Consider the following 21,756-nt stretch of genomic DNA (forward strand, 5'->3'; position numbering starts at 1 on the left):
TTAGACCCCAAAAATTTCAGGTTCAAGTTTACTTGTGTAATAAAATTAAATACATTTATAAACAACATTTACAACAGGAAGAGTGGCAGTACAATTTGGTGATTCAGAGGGCAGACTCAAAGAGCCAGCTGGGCCTCAATTTCAGTTGTACCATGAACTGATTATGGGACTTCAGGCAAATTGGTGTTTTACTGCCTCAGTTTCCTTATTTATAAAATAGAGATAATAGTTGTACCAACCCCACAGAGCTTTGAGAAGTGAATGAGTTATGACATGTTAAGACACCTGGAACAGTATGGGGTACTGAAACTGCACAGTAAGCATGAGCTACTCAAAGGGGGAATCCTGTTGCTTCACATTTATTTTTTACCTTCCTAGCTTTTTTTTTTTTTTATGGAAACAGGGTCTGGCTATATTCCAGGCTGGTCACGAACTACTGGGTCAAGCAATTCTCCTACGTCAGGCTTCTGAGCAGCTGAGACTACAAGCATGAGCCACCACACCCAGTCTTCCTAGCATTTTCAGTTTCTCCCCCTAGCTACTTCCATTCACACACTGGTTCTGTCCCCATAAACTTTAAAACAAAGATGGCCTTCCCAAGAAACCCTCCCATTGATTCTGCTGTCCTCACTATCTACTATCTTCTTCTGCTTTGTCTTATCATTTGCTAAACTTTTCAATTGTCCTCAATTTCTTAGCACTTTTTTATTCACTGTGTTCCAACTTTGCAGAAATTATACTCTTGAAATTTACCAAGCTTTCCTAATGTTCAAATTCAGTATCGTTTTTTCATTCCTGACTCCTAAGTGAAATGCCTTGGTTGACTATCCACTAAACTGAAATTCTTTCCTCCCTTTGCCTTTGTGATGCCATTCTCCCTATGTTTCCACTAGCCATCTCACCATTTCATTCTGTGTCCTTTGTTGGCAATTCTACTTCCTGCATATTACTACCTGGGTGCCCCACCGTACTTATACTCTCTCTCTCTCAGAATCCCTCTTAAAGCACAACTACAAGCTTACAACAGATGACTGCAATATCTAGTTATGGACTCTTGGACAAACTCTAATAATCGAACTTCAGATTCCAGTTGTACAATGGGGATGGGTTGAACTATTTTCTAGTGTCCCTTACATCTTTAAAATTCTTTGATCCTATGATCTATAGTGATATAAGTTCCTAATTATCTTCTCTCTCAAACTCCAAATCAATATATCTGGCAAGCTGCTGGGCACTTCATTTGGATGTTCCATTGTCATGCAACATATTAGCCCCAGTTTGTCTCTTCCAGACACCTGGTGACTCTACTTGGTTTGAGGGTCAATGCAGCTATGGCCTTAAAGATTAAAGGCAGAAAACATTCCTTCTAAACAATTCCTAAGACATCTGGCTTAAAACAGAAGACTAGAACCCAACAGAAATCTTATCTCTAAAAAGAATTACTCTGCTACTTCCAAGCCCAAGTAGAACAAAGTTCCCCAAATTAGACGAACTTAGAGGGAAAGGAAGGAGAAGACCACCTGAGGTCCTCAGTGTTCTCAGAAATTTTTAGCAGCTTACTCCATGTCAAGCTGGGAAGCACCAAAGGGGAGCCAAGGCTAAATGAATTAACGCAGAATTACTTGTAGCTCTGAGGTGTTGGAAATAGGCTGAGACAAACTAGCAAAAGATTTGCCACCAAGAGTAATTTTAGTTTTAAAAATCTTGAAATAACTATCTCAAGTATAGTGAGCATGTAGAAAGCCGGAGCTCTATACAGGCTGCCAAAGAGAAACGCTGCATCTTCTGTTTCTTCTTTATAGTACTTAATGTACTTTCTGAAACGAGTACTTAATTGTTAAATACTTATCTATGAAGCTCTATGTTTCAAGTAGAGAACAGTGATAGAGACCATATATATGTAGACCCGCTTTTCATCTTGCACAAGTGAAGGCCCAGACTTCATAATATAGGAAACTTAACAGCTAGAGAAAAATCAGAGTAGAATTTGTAAAAAAAAAAAAAAAAAAAAAAAAAAGACCAAACTGAAGGAGATACAATCCAAGGACAGCATGGTCATAAAAAATATTTTCGTTCCTCACATTTCCAGTTTATTTATTAAGTAGGTACACTTCAGTTAAAACCACCAAGACAAAAAGTACCTTAAGAAAAGTTAAAAAGAGAAACAATAATGGGGAAAACTATAATCTATATCAAAGGATTAATATACCTAATATATGAATAGCTTCTAAAAATAAAGGAAATGGCCAACAACCCTATAGAAAAAAAAATCTGCTTGAGAGATGTAAAATATGCAGAAAAAGACATACAAACGGCTCTTAAACACTAGAAAAGCTCATTCATAGTAAGAGAAAGGCAAATTAAAACTGTACAGACACACCATTTCTTACCTATCAGATTGGCAAAAAGTCAAACGTTTGACAATATACTATGTTGGTAAAACTGTAAATTAACAAGCACTTTCATACACTGCTGGTAGGAACAGAAAATCACACAACCCATATGGAGGGGAATATGGTAATTTTAAGCAAAACAGCACACATTTGTCCTCTACTAGCAATTCTACTTCTAGGGACCTCTTCCTCAACACCCTAGCAAAAAATATGAAAAGACTGATGTACAAGACTATTCACTGCAGCAATGTGTACAACAGCAAAAACTGGAACTAACCCAAATGTCTATTGATAGGGGGATGGTTGGACACACTACGGTACATCCACACAATGAAGTGCCAGGCAGCTGTAAGAGGACTGAGGAGGCTCCTTATAGACCACTGTGGAGTGATCGCTAGGATATACAATTAAGGGGGGGGAGGAAAAAAGGCACAGTACATAGTACAGTACATATAGAATGGAATGCTACCATATATCTATGAAAGTGAGTGATAAAATGAAACACAAATATTTACTTATAATAAGAAAGAAACAATGAAAAGATAAGCCATAAAATTAAAAACTAAGAATGGTTACCTCTGAGGAAAGAAAGGATTGGGTAACAACAGAAGCTAGACTTCTTTGAATATACCTCGTTCTGTAAATTTGACTTTGTTATCACAAATGTTACATAATTATGAAGGAAAAATGAATTTTAAAAGAGAAAGTAATTCTTAAAGTAAAACAAATAAACCTAGATGTATAAATCCACAACTGGTGGCATAACCACGGAGTGGTGACTTTAAAATACAGTAAACTGATGGGACATGCCTAGTGGGATAAGACATAAGGATGAATAAAACGCAAAAACACAAAATCTTAATTTTCAGTTTTCCTCTGTTTGCTGATTTAGGTACTGTATTCGGAGACTGTTGTGAATAGTTCATGGAATAAAGCGAATGAGTATTCTGTGTCACTTAAAACCAAGGATTTTGTCATAGTTTAAAGGAGATAAAAATATAAGATCAATGAGGTTAAGTAAAAATTCTGTACTACTAAATTTGCTTTGGAATTATCAGTATGTATTTATGAAGTATTTTATCATAAAACTAAAAACTTGATTTCCTTACCTATCCACTGAATGAATGAATTCCTAAGCCATGTTAATCAATGTCTGTTAATATTATTAGGTGAAGTTTAACCCTTAATAATTTAAGGTAGCAGGTTAAAAAATATATATATATATATTTGCAGCAGATGGAACAGACATACAAAACCTGAACCTGCTACATGCCTCCTAATGTGATGCAATAGGAAGACCAGTACCTAATAACATTGTTCCCCAGCATGCCCCCCGACCCCCAAAATTAAACCTGTATCAAAATAAGCTCACACATCTAACTATTGTTTATAGGAAAAGTGAGGGGCAGAGGAACATGTTAATGCCATGAGACCGCAACCAGGAAAACGCAGAATCTAAGAATTCTATTGGCCAAATGACCTACTTTCTTCAATACATAAACTTCCAAGAAAAAAATAGGGAAAAGCTATGTAGATTAAAAGAAATTTTTTAATTAGTTATTTATTTTAGAGACAGAGTTGCGCTCTTCTCACCCAGGCTGGCAATGGTGCGATCTTGACTCACTGCAACCTCCACCTCCCAGGTTCAAGCGATTCTCCTGCCTCAGCCTCCCGAGTAGCTGGGATTACAGGCATACGCCACCACACCCGGCTAATTTTGTATTTTTAGTAGAGACCACATTGGCCAGGCTGGTCTCAAACTCCTGCCCTCAGAAGATCAGCCTGTCTTGGCCTCCCTAAAGTGCTGGGATTATAGGTGTGAGCCACCGCACCCAGCCAGATTAACAGAAATTTAAAAGGCATACCAACCAAAGGCAATGTATAGGTACTCGGCAGCTATAGAAACACATCAATTGTGGTTCTTTTACAGAAATCCTTATCATTTAGAGATACACAGTGAAATATTTACGGATGAAAAGAAATGATATCCGGGATTTGCTTTAAAATAATCTAAAGGAAGGAAGGCATCTGTTAATGATGGCATAAAAAGGGAGGACAATTCTTCTCACAAATGATGATTAAAAACCAGAGAAAAATATTTAAAACAACTACTTGAAGGTACTAGAAAATACTGAAGGACAGACAGAAATTCGAGAAGCATTTACACTTGAAACACTGGGGAACAACTCTGAGTTCGTGGCTTGCCTACCCCCTGTCCCAGACCAGATGATGGAAAGCCACAGTCTTCCTTACCAGCCTGTGGAAGCAGATAATAGATTCAGAGCAGCAGAGGAACTAGAAAGCAGGGTGGGGGATATTGTAGAAGAGAGAGATGCAGAAGGGTTGAGATTCTAAATCTGAGTATATGCTCTGCCCAGATTCCTGAGTGGATGCTAAACTAAGCAAGCAAATCGGAGACCCCACAGAACATAGTGAAAGAGAAGGCAGAAAGTAGAGGAGATGCTGTGCTTGAAAGACAGAGGTGTTCTTGGTGAGATGTGAGTCTATTGTATCTCTTACTAAGTGTGTTCCCAACCCACACTCAGACTGGGCTGAAGAAGGCAGAGCCCTTACTGGCTTGAGGGTTGGGGGCAGAACACAATTGCTGGAAGAGCAGCCGAAGATTCAGATGGGGAAACCCCAAAAGCAAAAAAATCACAGAGAGGTGAGCGCCAAAATCTCAGTATCGACTTTGCCCAAATCTTTGGCTGACCACTAAACTACACAGACACAAAGGAGACCCCCAAGAGACCTGGCTAAAAAAGCAGCAGCTAAAAGCTGAAAATAACCAAACAGAGACAAGAGCTACTATACAATGTGATGGGACAAATTTCTTCATCTGTGTCCAAACAAGTTAAATGCCTATCAGAACAAAAAACCAAAAATCCTCAGAGCAGAACAGATTATAGTCTCCACAAATGTAATCTATAATATCCAGTTTTCAACCAAAAAAAAAAAATTGCTAGGTATGCAAAGAAATAGAAAAAAAAGCAGTCAACAGAAAATGACTCTTAAGTGGGCCCAGATGTTGGACTCAGTAGACAGACTTTAAAGCAGCAATTTTAAATATGTTCAAAGAACTAAAGGAAAATATGATGATAATAATGAACAGAAGAATCTCAACAGAGAAATAGAAAGTTTAAAAACCAAATGGAAATTCTACAGCTGAAAAGTACAATAACTTTTTTTTTTTTGAGACAGGGTCTGACTCTGTTGCCCAGGCTGGAGTACAGTGGCACAATTACAGCTCACTGCAGCCTCGACTTCCTGGGCTCAAGTGATCCTCCTGCCTCAGCCTCCCAAGTAACTGGGACTACAGGCATGCACCACCATATTTGGCTTAATTTTTCTATTTTTTTGTAGAGACGTGATCCCACTATGTTACCCAGGCTGGTCTTGACTTCCTGGCCTCAAGCAATCCTCCCACCTCAGCCTCTCAAAGTGCTGGGACTACAGGTGTGAGCCACCGCACCCAGGGAAAAGTACAATAACTTAAATGAAAGACTTCCTAGATGGGCTCAACAGCATATTGGAGATGGCAGAAGAAAAAAAAAAGCAATGAATTTAAAGATAGATAAATAAAAGTTATCCACTACAAAGAATAAAGAGATTAAAGAAAACTTAATAAAGCCATAGAAAATTACTTTTAGGACAGTATCAGGCAAACCTGTGTAACACACATGTAAGTGGGGTCCCAGAAAAGAAGAGAGAGGGGAAGAAAAAATATCTCAAGAAGTGAAACTGTGACGGAAAACTTCACACATTCAGTCAAAAATACTTACAGGTCCAACAGAGTCAACAGCTCAACAAATACCAAGAAAGACAAACACAAAGAAAACCACACCTAGGTACATCATAGTCAAACTTCCGAAAGCCAAAGATAAAAAGAGAACCTTGAAAGCAACAAGAGAAAAATAATACATTACAGAGTGACAATGATATATGAGCTGACTCAGAAACAATGGAAGTCAAAAGACATTAAAATGATATATTCAAAATGCCAAAAGAAAAAATTCAGGCAAAATCAATACACTTTCATGTAAGTAAAAAGAGAGAATAAACTGCTACCAGACCTGCACTATAAAAAAACCTAAAGGAAGTCCTTCAAACTTCTGGGAAAGAACACCACATGGTAGGTCAAATATAAGGCAAATATGTCAGTAAGTAAATAAACTGTATATTATAACACAACCCGGGGGCTAAGCAGGGGGCTAAAGAGTACTGGTGCATTTCAAACAAGATTGGCACTGGTACTGAAAATAGTTGAGACTGGGTAATAGTACACAGGGGTTTATTATATAAAAGTAGAAACATTATAAAGAAAATTATGTGCCTATTAGAGTACACACTTAACATTAAAAAATATGTCTCATATACCAGAGGATTCTGTCTTATCTAAATTTAACACTTAAATGTAACATGCAGGAAACCTGCCATGGGACAATCAAAAGGGTCACTACATAATTGGAGAAGAAAAACAGCATTTTTGAGGTAAAGAAAAAATAATTTATACAGGTATCAAAAATGAACATTTGATAGATTTCAAGATAGTTCCTAAAATATGCACAGTCTAGAGCTACAGAAAAAAGCCCAAACCACTCCTTTTCTGAAAGCCAGTGCCTAATATGCCATCTTCTAAACAGTTTCTAAGCCTTACCTAATTCCCATTCCATTACCAAGGTTCACCAAATGGGAAAGGGTTATTTTTTATTTATTCTTTTTTTTTTTTTTTTTGAGACAGGGTCTCGCTCTGTCACCCAGGCTGGAGTGCAGTGGCACATGCGATCATAGCTCACTGGGCTCCGGTAATCCTCTGACCTCAGGCTCTCAGGTAGCTAGCATTACAGGTGCACGCACCACACCTGATTAACTTTAGTTTTTTCTAGAGACAGGGTTTCACTATGTTGCCCAAGCTGGTCTCAAACCCCTGGGCTCAAGAGATTCTCCCACTTCGGCCTCCCAAAGTGCTGGGATTACAGGCATGAGCCACTGTGTGTGGCCTATTTTTTAGATAAGAGAACAGAACACAGGACATAGCCCACACATATACCTTTTTACTTCTACAAAGGTTCTCAGTGCCACTCCTGGAGCCCCTAAATAACCATCTAGATTTCTCTTTACCTCGTTCCATACCACTAATACCCTCTCCACTCAATCATCCTACAGATATCCCCTTCAGCTAAAATCAAAACAGAAAGATTACCACCATAAAAAATCTTTAGCAATCAGTGGGTTAAGAAAGAGGATATCTGAGAGGAATAGAAGCTTAATTTTTTGAGTGGATACATTATAAAATAGTCTCTACATTTCATCTGTCCTGTATTTCATACAAACTAGTAATTTTCAACTTTGAGATAAATATAAAACCTGTACCAAATGTGGACCCTCCAATACAGCCTAGGTTAATTTGAATAGTCACTTTATCAGGCTTATGTGATCTATTTTGGTATTTCCCTCTGATTAGAAATAACTGATGCTGAACAAAAAAACCCCAAAAACAGAGAAACCTTATTTTTCTTAATGGTTAGGCTGAAATCCTACAAGGCTGTAGGGTTGCTCTGCTTCCTGGAGGTTTTGTGAGGCAAAGGGTGTTGTTGCTTGTTATAGTCAAATACCGGCTCTTTTGATAACAAAGTGATGGTTAAAACAGGCTTCAACATGGAGCTTCTTACCAATAATCATTGCAGTGAATAGGTCTCTATATAAGAAATTAAACAGGAAAGGTTCATACCAGGCCTCAACTCCCACAACTGCAGTCACTATGTAGACAAAAGAAATAGTCTGGAAGGAAAATGCAGACAAAAGCATACAGAAGCATTAACGCTAGAAAGATCAGGAGTCACCATGCTTTATGCAGCATTAAGTCAAGTCAAACAGTTTTAGTAAAGGCAAGAAGTATGCTTATATTTGGTATGTGGCAAGTCTTCTTACCTTTAAAAATACAATCTTTTGGCTGGACGTGGGGGCGCATGCCTGTAATCCCAGCACTCTGGGAGGCCAAGGCGGGCAGATCACCTGAGGTGTCAGGAGTTCCAGACCAGCCTGACCAACATGGAGAAACCCCATCTCTACTAAAAATACAAAATTAGCCAGGCGTGGTGGCGCATGCCTGTAATCCCAGCTACTTGGGAGGCTGAGGCGGAAGAATCACCTGAACCCAGGAGGCAGAGGTTGCGGTGAGCCGAGATCACACCATTGCACTCCAGCCTGGGCAACAATAGTGAAATTCTGTCTCAAAAAAAAAAAAAAAAAATACAATCTTTTAGCCAACAATGCTATAAAATAACTAACTTCTAGACAATGCAAGCAACTGGCCATCATTTGGAGCACTTTAACAGCAACTCATAAATTGGTTAAGTTGTAAGATGATCCAAATTTACCCACCCAACCACTTCAACAAACACTCCAACTTCTGATTTCTTTACTGGAGACTTAGGTGCAAATGGGCAAAATGGCAACACAAAAAGCTGGGATTCAAAGGCAGGGAGAGTTAATAGCAAGGCCATTAAAGTAAGAAAAAACAAATCTCTCTACACACCGAAAAGGTGCCAATGAACACAAAAAGCCAACCATTCAATTATATGTGCATATCTTTCTTTCCAAAATCAAGAGTTCAAATGAACATGCATTAAGAAATGGTTAAATTTTTGGTGTAATACTGGCATCGTGATTGTTTTTTTAAAGGAAGCTTTTATCATTTAGAGATATATAGCGAAGTATTTATCATATAATATCAGAAATTTCCTTTAAAATAATTGAGAAGGGTCGAGCACGGTGGCTCATGCCTGTAATCCTAACACTTCGGGAAGCCAAGGCAGGAAGATCACTTGAGGTCAGGAGTTAGAGACCAGCCCGGCCAACATAGTGAAACCCTGTCTCTACTAAAAATATAAAAATTAGCCAGGCGTGATAGTGGGCGCCTATAATCTCAGCTACTCAGGAGGCTGAGGCAGGAGAATCACTTGAACCCGGGAGGCAGAGGCTGCACTGGGCCGAGATTGTGCCAATGCACTCCAGCCTGGATGACAGAGTAAGACTCCACCTCAAGAGCAAAAACAACACAAAACAAAACAAAAACAAATAAAATAATTGAGAAAGGGCTCAGGGACGTTATACATGAAACGAGGCTGACCACGTGTGCTAACTGCTGAAGCTAAGCAATGGGTACATTAGGGTCTATTCTCTCTACTTTTTCTTAAATATTCTCTCTACTTTACTATTCACTATACTATTCTATTTTTGAAATTTTCCATAAATAAAAATAAAAAATTTTTAAGTACATATCAATTCTAATCAAAAAAGCCTAAGAGCAATAAATAAACGATGACAAAAGCTTTCCAAAAGTATCATGGTAATACTGAAAATTTAAGGTAGAACACATACTTACCACCTGGCTAATGTCATATCCCCATGGCAGGAAAAGAATCCCTGTGTTATACTTTTCCCAGTGGGACAGGATGAAAGAAAACAAAACTACCCATAGCAGGAGATAAAGAACAAAAACACTGACACCAGTTGATCCTCTTCCAAAGATGGAATAAACAGTTACAACAAAGTAAACACATGACCAACTATCCAGGCCATGATCAAAAAGCTCCCCTAAGGGAGTGCTAGAATTGGTTCTGCGAGCTTGCTTTCCGTCCACACCATCTGCAACAAAAACAAACCACAGGAAAAGTTCAACATATGCACCAGGATGGAGAAAGTCTTCTTTAATAAACTGGAGGAAAAAACAAAACAAATCAGCTTATCACAGGAATGTTAAGTATAGCTATCAGCCGGTACTATAAAAATCTAATTATTTAATTCTACACTTCAAAGAGTTTAGGGCCAGGCACAGTGTCTCACACCTGTAATCCCCACACTTTGGGAGACCAAGGCAGGAGGATCACTTGAGCCCACAAGTTTGAGACCAGCCTGGGCAACATAGCGAAACTCTGTCTTTACAAAAAATTTAAAAATTAGCCAGGCATGGTGGTGCGCACCTGTAGTTCCTGCTACTCAGGAGGCTGAGGTGGGAAGATTGTTTGAGCCCAGGAGTTTGAACCTGCAGTGAGCTATGATCATGCCACTGCATTCCAGTCTGGGCAACAGAGTGAGATCTTGCCTCTAAAAAAAATTTTAAACAAAAACCAAAGATTTCAGAAATAAAATATATAATTTTTCAAAGTTTAGTCTAAAAATCAAAATGTCATATTACACTGAATGGTGTCAACTTTAGATCTGAGAAAGTAGCATTTTAGTTGGAGTCTGAATACCTCCAAATCTATGGAACAATTGGGTTGTTTCACTAGCTACAAATTCTCAAGCTTCCAGCGAACATGCCATAGTAATTCATCACAACTTATCTCACCCCTCCTTGCTCTAGGATCCAAAAGTACTTCAGTCACAACATCTATTCTATCCTGTTTGAAATCATAATCACTTCTTTATAGACCTACTGCCTCCATAATTTTAAATGCTTTCAGAAAATGCATACAGTGGATATTCAGCAAATATAAGAATTGAATTTACTGAAACTAATGCACTATTCTTGGTGCTATAAGGATTGGAAGAATCTTAGAATAAACTGTGCCCTCAGAGAATTTACAATTGAGAAAGGAACAGGCCGGGTGTGGTGGCTCACGCCTATGATCCCAGCACTTTCAGAGGCCAAGGCAGGAGGATCCCCTGAGGTTAGGAGTCCAAGACCAGCCTGGCCAACATGGCCAAACCCTGTCTCTACTAAAAATACAAAAACTTAGCCAGGGATGGTGCACACCTGTAATCCCAGCTACTCGGGAGGCTGAGGCAGGAGAATCGCTTGAACCCAGGAGGCGGAGGTTGCAGTGAGCTGAGATCACACCATTGCACTCCAGCCTGGGCAACAAGAGCGAAACTCTGTCTCAAAAATTAAAAAGAGAAAGGAACAAAACATGATAATAAAGGTATGGTATATCACAAACCATAAAAGAGTACAGATAAGGGAAAGGTTCTCTTTAGGCTAAGATAATCTAGAATGGCTTTTCAGGCAAGTGAAATCTGAGTAGAGGACATAAAGAATGAGTTGGATTTCAGCTGATAAGAGATAAAGAAGTATGTCATTTCAAGAGGAGGGAATGCTATCAGCAAAACACACCAGGGTGGAAAAGCACAATGCATGTTCAGAAAATGCCAAGAACCTTAGTTTGACTAGAGACTAGCATGTGAAGAGTGAAGTATATAAAAAGGTCAAAAAGGAGGTTTGAGCCAGTTTAAAAGTTGTAGGGAATATGGGGAGTTACTAAAGGTATCTGAATAGAGAAATCACAAGAATGAAAGCAATGCTTCAGGAAGAGGCACCTGACGGTATGAATGAGAGGGTGGAGAGAGGGACACTAATTAGTAGGCCTAACTGAGATGAAATGCAGTAGGAATGAGAAGCTGGTGGTAGGTGAGATCGAGGAAATAAAAATGATAAAATGCCGCAAAAGATGAGGCATAAGGCCTAAGGACAAGGAGAGAATCTCCAGTTTCTATTCTGGGTAACGAAGATAGTGGTAGTGTTAATAGAAAAAAGGAAGTCAGAATAAGCAGCAAGAGTGACAGACAAGATGCAGAGTACAATTTTAGATACTGAAATTGAAATGTTAGTGAGATATCCACATGGTAATGTCAAGGAACTCAATCCAAGGGTACTTATTAGGAACTCAGAACACAGATCAGGGCTAGATACAAACATGAGAATCTTAACTAAGACTGTAGAGTGAGAATCACCATTACCAAGGGAATGAGGAGAAAGCCAGAGTTTAGGATAAAGCACAGTAGAATACCTTCATTTTACAGGCAGAAACAGAAGAGCCTGTTAGAGACAGCCTGTCTCACTGAACTGTACAATTTTCCCCCCAAAAGAAACAGTTTTGTTAACTAAGTGCATTAGAATTAGGCTAACTGAAAAAATTCAGATTAAGGAATTAACTCCTATAATTACTGTTAATCTTGCTCACCAAAGTATATTCCCCAGTGCCTAGATCAGTCTGTGGCATAATATATTGTTGAAGACTATATGAAAAGATGAATCCCAAACTCCCTATCCAAATACTACAGATTTCTGTTATACAGGGTTGGGAAAGTTTTTGCCCTGAAGTAGCTAAAATATTCCCAGAAAGTCTTTTCTCATTATTTACTGGCTTAACAATTTCCCATTTTCAATGTAACTCCTATGCAGTTATTACAATACTGAATTCATAAACTATGTATTAATTAGGTTTTATACATTTTCTCACTACACCCATTCCATCTCCACAAGTCTGAGGTCCAGATATGCTTTAGAATTTTTTTTTCTTAAAAAGGTAATTCAGGGCATATATCATATATTATCAGAGACTCCCCAGTAGGACATAGAGCAGCATCCTGTGATCAAACATCTTAGTATTTCTGCAGCAAAATGTCATGAGTAGTCACACTAGGTAGAATAAAGATTATAAACTGCTTCATGTTCGTTCAAGACTGGTTTGCAACAAATAGTTCATGTCAGACCAGGGTTTTTGCCAGAAAACTGTGGGCCTAGAACAAGTAGATGGTACATCAAAAGGATCTTACGGCGTGTTGTCAAAAGTCTGAGCTCACAGCCACTCTCAACTTTTCCCTATTCCTCTCAGCAGTCCTTGGCAACCAAATCCTTCAGCAGCACTTAAAGACCTGCTCATCTTTAATAACAAATGTGCAAAAACCTCTGCCTAAATATGTAGCTTTTAACTAAGCTTTCCCCTAATTCTTCTAGACGTCACTGATTTCTTCCTTCTCCAAACTCTTGCAGCTCTGGTCAGCATGACATCTACCATATCAGCATTTAATCGTGTAGCAGGTTATGCTGGTTTTATGAGAACAAGTCATTTTTATCTGAAGAGATCTAAGCAACTTGAAGTCAGGATCTGCTATTTTACTTGTATTTAAAAACTATGTACCGAGTGTCTACGATACTGGGGATACAGTAGTGAACAACGCAGTACTCACTTTCACAAAACTTAACGTTTTAGTTAGAAAAGAGAGATAACAAACAAGCAGGCAAGTAAATAGATACCATGTTACATGGTTTTAAGTGCTATGGAGAAAAATAAAGCAGGGAAGGAGAGAAGAATGCAGGACAAGCCATGTGGATAATCCTAATGAAAAGCATTCTTGGCAGGACAGACAGCATGGTCTCGCACAGTAGGCCTCCCTGCCCACTCCCTGACCGCTCCCTGTACCAAAAAAGAATTGATCACTTCCTTATTTGTTCTCCCACTGTGTTCTATCATACTATCTATTTTTTAATTATTACATATGACAGTATTGCTTCCCAAACTTAAGCAAAAATGATGTCTTATTCCAGAGGTTGGTAAATATTTTTTAAAGGCCGCATGATAAATATTTTAGGCTTTGCAGGCCATACAGTCTTTGTTGCAACTATTCAACTGTGTCTTTATCGCAGGAAAGCAGCCATAGACAATATATAAAGGAATGAGCATAGATGTGTGCCAGTAAAACTCTACTAACAAAAATAGGCTACACACCAAATTTGGCCCACAAGTAGTAGTTTACCAACTCTTATCTTATTCTGTGAATCCCTGGCAATGAATGACAAAATTTTTTGTAAAGAAACTCAAAAACATATTTATCTATTTGAACAGGATACTAATAAACTCTAGTTAAAATGAATTAAGCACAGGAGAAAATGTTATTTTAATACGTGGCTATCCTTGCTGATTCACCAGTCACTGACTATAGTATTACCAATTCCTTACCTAGAGTGTAGGCTACGAAGTTGAGGATGCCCACTACAATCCAAACCCAGTCAGGCACGTGCTTGTGACCTGGTGCTGAAAAGGAAAGCAACTAAGATTTTAATACAGTTTAAGTACAGTAGTTCTTACCATAGCATATACTGACAGCGAGAAGTGTTGCTATTTGTTCATTAGAAGTTAAAGTACTTTACCAGGAAACTGATAAAACCAAAAAAGCAACTTCCCAGCCCGTCACAAACAGTAAGCAGTTATTTTGAGCTTTTATCATAACTCAAGACTGAGTGTTCACCTTTACTTGAAAATAAATAATTTTCATGTGCCTACAATGAAAAATAATATATTTTTGGAATTTAAAAACTAATTGCATTTAATCTAATTCTTGTTGTTTATGACTGTATTACAAACTTGTATTGAGCCTTCACCTTATCCTTTCCTACACTATTAATTAGCTAAACAAAAGACCTTTTGATCTGGGTATAGATAGATCACCTCAACTGAATGATTTGGGCATCAGAATCATTCTGAAATATCTAGAGCTCACTTTTTCCCCTAAGACAAAACAACTGAGAATCAGAAAGTCTGGGTTCTAGTCCTGGCTTTGTAATCAACCAGCAGTGTAACCTTGAATGTATCATTTAATCTCTCCCATCTTGTATTTTCCAAATATTTTGGGAACAGATGGTTTATCTGGTCCTTGAACTTATATGATTTGGGGAGATATATATAACATTTACGTATGTTTGATGCTGTTAATAGCTAAGTAAATAATCTTATTTAGAGTTGTCAAAGAAAATAGTATTTCTAGTTACAAAGATACATTCTTTAGGGTGTCCTGAGGATTAAAATACAAAAATAAATAAATAAATAAATAAATTTTTAAAAACCCACAATACCCAAACAATGCTTAACAAAATTTAATCTTACTCTTTATTCATGTGTACTTTATGATCTTCTCATGCTTCAGAGTTGGCATTTCCAACTTCAATTACCATTTTATTACATGTACAGAAGCTATGGCTAAAAGTTTCAGTAAAGTTCAGCATATGTATACTTTCAATATTCGGAATTTCTATAGTATCAAAAGTCTTGGCCAGGCGCAGTGGCTCACACCTGTAATCCCAGCACTTTGGGAGGCCAAGGCGGGTGGATCATTTGAGGTCAGGAGTTTGAGACAAGCCTGGCCAACATGGTGAAACCCCGCTCTACTACAAATACAAAAATTAGCTGGGCATGGTAGTGCACACCTGTAGTCCCAGCTACTCAGGACGCTGAGGCAGGAAAATCGCTTGAACCTGGGAGGCAGAGGTTTCAGTGAGCCAAGATGGCGTCATTGTACTCCAGCCTGGGCGACAGAGTGACACTCCGTCTCAAAAAAAAAAAAAAAAAAAAAAAAGTCTTAAGTGTTTGAAACTCCAAATTTTTCTACTAAAACAATGTTGTCAGTGGTACTCAGTTTCTCCAGGTCAGTCCAGAAAAGTCTGCTGAACTCATACACAGATGAATTATAACACTAACACTCCTGACTACATCATTTCTAAGTATTACTGTTGGAAAATTCTCTTAGAATGCAAAAAATGCCCATCTATCTCCAACTTTCTATTCCTCTCAATGCAATCAACTGACTGAACAATAAAAACAAAACTTGTCTCCAACTATTCCCTCCTCATCCCAATTCTTGGCCTGGGGCAGAAGCTGGGTGTGAAACAGAGTGAAGATAAAACGGGTGAGAGAGAAGATGTTGGAGCAGAGGGCAGGAGCAGGCTGACCACTGGCTCCAAAAGTGCCTCCTTCCTCTCTTCCTCAATAAGGGTACAGACTTAGCAATAAATACTTAAGGTCTAAGTATCACTTTCAGAGGAAACTAGGAGTCATTCAAGTCAAGTAGGGATGCTGGGAAGAAGGAAAGACAATCACATTTCCTTCAGAAGAAAGGGGATTTTTCTTTCATGACTAGAAAAGGAGAAGGGATATTCCTAGAGCTGACAGGTAAACTGAGCCCTGTTTGTATTCATTTTTAGGCAAAGTTTTGAGTCTTAATTTTCCATCGTCATGTAAACCCAATTATTCTTTATCTGCCAAAACCTCATTGCTTTTTAGACAACATATCTAATTCAATAGGCAAGGTGATGCCATTATAATATTCAAAATTTTTTGGAAATATGAACATTTTAACAAAACCAGAAAATAAGCATCCACATTTCATTTTTCTCTACTCAGACATTTAAAATTTTATAATAAAGTAATATTCTTACCTGAGGCATAAAAGTCAGGATCAAAGTATGCCATTAGCAGAAAATTGAATACAACCAGCAGAAAGCCAGAAAAAGTTATCAGATTGGGCGCCAGCCAAGTAGGAAATACCTATTTTTGCAAAATAATTATAAAATAATTAAAGTAGAGGAATCTCTGTCCAATATATACTACAACATGCAAACTGAAGTCATAATAAAAGCTATACATTTGAAAGATCATATGGAGAAGTTATAGACATTAACACGTAAACGATAATCTCCATCAGCATTCTTTCTTCCATCCTCTATTTTTTAACTAACTCTGTAATCAGCAAACTTCTATAATCATAACATTAAGTCTATTTTAGAAAAATTTTAAAAGGGATTTTACAAAAATGACAAATCCCAGGGTATAAACTTCAACAGTAAGATAAATCAAAAGGTATGTGATTTGGGGTATTGTGATTGGGGAAGGGTGGTTTCTCTAAATATCTTATGAAACTGAGAGTTGCATTTATAATACTCCATAAAATAGGTTAAAATCTTTAAAACTTACTAAAACAAAAAGTACATGCATATTAATTATCTTACCTTTACTATAGTGTTCCAAAATGGATGCATGACATACAGAGAAAGTGGATTGGTATCCACAGCACTGTACTGTTAAGAAATGAAAGAAAATATTCAGAGTAAATCCTTGCCTACTAGTAGACAGAATAACGTTTCTCAGATGAAAATAATAGTAAAGCCAGGTGCAGTGGCGCATGCATATAACCCAGCTACTCAAAAGGCTGAGGCCTGAGGATCACTTGACCCCAGGAATTTGAGACCAGCCTGGGCAACACAGTGAGATCCCATCTCCAAAAAAAAAAAAAAAAGCGGGGGGAGAAAGAAAGTAATAGTACAAAAATACTACAGGCCAGGCATAGTGGCTCACACCTATAATCCTAGCACTTCGGGAAGGTCAAGGCAGGCAGATTACTTGAGGTCAGGAGTTCAAGATCAGCCTGGCCAACGTGGTGAAACCCCGTCTCTACTAAAAATACAAAAATTTGCTGGGCCATGGTGGCACACGCCTGTAATCCCAGCTACTCGGGAGGCTGAGGCAAAGGTTGCAGTGAGCCAAGCCTGTGCCACTGCACTCCAGTCTGGGCGACAAAGCAAGACTGAGTCTCAAAAATAATAATAATAATACAAAAATAACCTGGAGAATACACCTATTTTTATGATGTCCTAATCTGAGTAGCAAAACTGGAATAGCAACATAAATGAGGCAAAGACTATCAAGCAGTCAGATATTATCATAGGGGAAGTCTAAAGATCAACCCAAATCGCAGAGTTAATCATACAGTGGTTGTTTCATTGGCACATACTCAACCAGAGTCCAAATCGCCAGGATAATCACTGACTCATCCTTCACTCTCAATCAGCTTTTACATTATGGTGTTTCAGTAGAGAAATTTATATTGCTTACATGTCCTCACTTATTATGCAGGATCAGCAAAATGCACACTGCATGCATTCACACACTAACCACACACCTTCTCAACCTCCTTCATCCCTCTCAACTTAGAGGAATTTGTGTTTCCTTTTGATGCTATTACGATACACTTACTAGCTGTGAGACCTTGGGCAAGTTACTTAATCTCTCTGCCTTAGTTTCTTCACCTGTAAAATGAAGATGATAGTCCTTACCTCAAGGGATTGTCATAAGGATTAGATATGTGAAGTGCTCAGAACTGACCTACAGTAAGTACTATGTAAGTATTAGCTATTATAATTACATATGTTTTAAGTACCAAAGGAATGACAGATCCCTGTATAGCAGGATACTGAATTGCATAAACATGCACAGGAAGACAAAATAGGTTAGGGTCATACGGTAAGGGAGCTTATTCCCCAGTTACTGAGCTATTTAATAAGAATGTAAAGGAAATTTTAAAAGACATACATAAACATGTAAAACTTTAAGGGTCATGTTGATAACTTATTCACTCCACACACAAACACTGCTAGGCATGGGGAAGAAGGGATACAAAACTGGTAACAGACAAGTCTTGAACTAGGTAATATTAGCCTAGTTCAAACCCTCCTTGAGGGTTCACAGTATTACCTGGGTGATTACCTAATTCATCCATCTGAAATTTACATATTATACTAGTCACACGCTTGAAAAAGTTTTTCTTTTTTTTTTTTTCTTTTTTTTGAGATGGAGTCGCTCTGTCACCCAGGCGGGAATGCAGTGGCGCGATCTCAGCTCACTGCAACCTCCGCCTCCTGAGTTCAACCAATTCTCCTGCCTCAGCCTCCCGAGTAGCTGGGATTAGAGGCGTGCACCACCTGGCTAGTTTTTGTATTTTTAGTAGAGACGGGGTTTCACCATGTTGGCCAGGCTGGTCTTGAACTCCTGATCTCAGGTGACCCACCTGCCTCAGCCTCCCAAAGTGCTGGGATTACAGGCGTGAGCCACCGGACCTGGCCACCTTTGCTTATGTTTTCTATGTGTGTTCAGTATGTATACAAAATAAGTAGTAATCATTTGAGTATCTGATTTTTAAAAATCATAATTAAAGATCAAAATTTCTTTCTGAATAAGTTTTATGAATATGCAAGAAATACATCAGTGTTTCAAGACTTAAAAGTGTGATGGATCACGAGGTCAGGAGATCGAGACCATCCTGGCTAACATGGTGAAACCCCGTCTCTACTAAAAATACAAAAACTTAGCCGGGCACGGTGGCAGGTGCCTGTACTCCTAGCTACTCAGGAGGCTGAGGTAGGAGAATGGCGTGAACCCGGGAGGCGGAGCTTACTCCAGCCTGGGCGACAGAGCAAGACTCTGCTAAAAGAGTCAACTCTTTTAGCAAAGAGTCAACCAGTAAGCCAAATGTTTATTCAACAGACTCCATGTCTGAGGTTCTTCCATTTCTCCAACCCATCCTAACTAAAATGAAATAAATTGGACAAAAGATCTGAGACAGTAGTAAGAAATGATGATGGGCTGGCTAGGTGCATGGCTCACGCCTATAATTCCAGCACTTTGGGAGGCTGAGGCGGGCAGATCATTTGAGGTCATGAGTTTGAGACCAGCCTGGCTGACACGGTGAAACTCCGTGTCTACTAAAAATACAAAAACAAATTAGTTGGGTGTGGTGGCATACGCCTGTAATCCCAGCTACTTGGGAGGCTGAGGCAGGAGAATCGCTTGAACCAAGGGGGCAGAGGCTGTAGTGAGCCAAGATTGCGCCACTGCGCTCCAGCCTAGACTACAGAGTGAGATTCCATCTCAAAAAAAAAAAAAGAAATGATGATGGACAATGTGGTTTGCTTCTAATGGCCAGAGGTAGAAACTCTAAAGCTGCATCCAGCCTCTCAGAAGGAGCCCACTTATATTAGTACAGCAGTCGCCTACTTAACCAAGGTTTCATTTTAACCATAGCCAACCAGGGTCGGAAAATAGGTAAGTATAGTACAAACAGACGTTTTGAGAGAGAGAGACCAAATTCACATAACTTTTATTACAGTACATTGTTATAGTTGTTTTATCCTTAGTTGTTGTTGTTAATCACTCACTGTGCCTAAACTTTATCACAGGTGTGTATGTATAGGAAAAAATAGTATATACAGTCGCCCCTCGGTATCTGTGGGGAATTGGCCCCAGGACTCTCTGTGGATGTTCAACTCCCTTATATAAAATGGCACAGTATTTGTCTATAACCTACACACATCCTCCCATATACTTTTTGAGACGGAGTCTCACTCTGTCTCCCAGGCTGGAGTGCAGTGGCACGATCTTGGCTCACTGCAAGCTCCGCCTCCCAGGTTCATGCCATTCTCCTGCCTCAGCCTCCTGAGTAGCTAGGACTATAGGCACCCACCACCACGCCCAGCTAATTTTTTGTATTTTTAGCAGAGACGGAGTTTCACTGTGTTAGCCAGGATGGTCTCGATCTCCTGACCTTGTGACCCACCCACCTTGGCCTCCCACAGTGCTGGGATTACAGGCGTGAGCCACCGCGCCCCGCCATATACTTTAAATCATCTCATGTTACTTATGATATCTAATACAATGTAAATGCTATGTAAATAACTGTTATATTGCATTGTCTTTTTATCTGTATCTTTTGTTGTACTGTTATTATTATTATTTTTTAATATTTTCAATCCACAGTTGGTTGAATTGATGGATGTGGAACCTGTGGATACAGAGAAACTACTGTACAGGGTTCCATACTATCCTTGGTTTGGGGCATCCATTGGGGGTCTTGGACTGTATCTCCCATGGGTAAGCAGAGGGCAATTTTACTAGTGTTCTTACTAAACATGTCCTAAACTTACAACTTTCACTTGTAGGATGGTCTACAGTTTTGTTGTTGTTGCTGTTTTTTGTTTTTTTGAGATGGAGTCTCACACTATTGTCTGGGCTGGAGTGCAATGGTGTGATCTTGGCTCACTGCAACCTCCGCCTCCTGGGTTCAAGTGATTCTCCTGCCTCAGCCTCCTAACTGGGATTACAGGTGCACGCCCCCACGCCTGGGTAATTTTTTGTATTTTTAGTAGAGACAGGGTTTCACCATGTTGGCCAGGCTGGTCTCGAATTCCTGACTTCATGATCCACCCATCTTGGCCTCCCAAAGCGCTGGGATTACAGGCGTGAGCCACCGTGCCGGCCAGGATGGTCTACAGTTTACAAAGCCTTTCCGTAATAGATAACACTCCATTGGAGCCTGTGCAGAATGAAAGAGTTCTGAACTGACAGGACTGCCTGAATTTAAGTCTTCAGACCTGAGGACCAGGAACCAATATGAACCCCTACAGGCTGCCAATGACAAGATAGGAGGGCCCTACACTCCTTTACTTCACAAAAGTCTGCACCCAGAACCACGAAATATAGCCAGCGGGGCAAATAAAATGAAAAATCACCCCTTTCAAGTCCACCATCCATCGTAAAGCACAGAAGTTGTAAGTTCAGATCAGAAGAAAACCATTTAAGATATCACATGAATACCTAATATAGTGCACAAAGTAACTGTGCAATGTTCTTAATTCAACTGTTTGCTCATTTTCATTCAGCAGCTTTTCATAATTTAACTTTAATCTAAAAGAACGTCTTTAAGGAATGGTATTTTGACTTGAAAAGCTTCTCTTTTAAAATTCTGAAGCTTTAACATGAAATTTCGACTTCAGGAGATCAGAAGTATGACACAAGGAGGCCAGTTTACCTAATTGGATTTCAATTATTTGACATTCAATAACAGCTGATGAGTTCAAACAGGAAGAAAGATTAATAGATTATAGAAGGCAGCAAAACTCTGTGCTCTCACCTTACACACCTGAGTATTTTTCAAGGTCACATACCACTCACAATAAACAAACTCTAAACTGTCT

At 39.0% G+C, this 21,756-nt stretch overlaps 1 protein-coding gene across 1 annotated transcript in view; it reads right to left on the reverse strand.

The window, feature by feature from the left end:
- The window catches only part of SELENOI (selenoprotein I), a 48,486-nt gene that overhangs the window by 12,638 nt on the left and 14,092 nt on the right, over positions 1 to 21,756 (reverse strand). The window contains 5 exon segments of the mRNA NM_001146697.3: positions 8,066 to 8,174; positions 9,781 to 10,043; positions 14,138 to 14,212; positions 16,390 to 16,498; positions 16,960 to 17,028. Of these exon segments, the coding sequence (NP_001140169.1) occupies positions 8,066 to 8,174; positions 9,781 to 10,043; positions 14,138 to 14,212; positions 16,390 to 16,498; positions 16,960 to 17,028 (625 nt within the window).

The sequence above is a fragment of the Pan troglodytes genome, chromosome 12 (assembly GCF_028858775.2).
Source record: "Pan troglodytes isolate AG18354 chromosome 12, NHGRI_mPanTro3-v2.0_pri, whole genome shotgun sequence".
Taxonomy (NCBI): Eukaryota; Metazoa; Chordata; class Mammalia; order Primates; family Hominidae; genus Pan; species Pan troglodytes.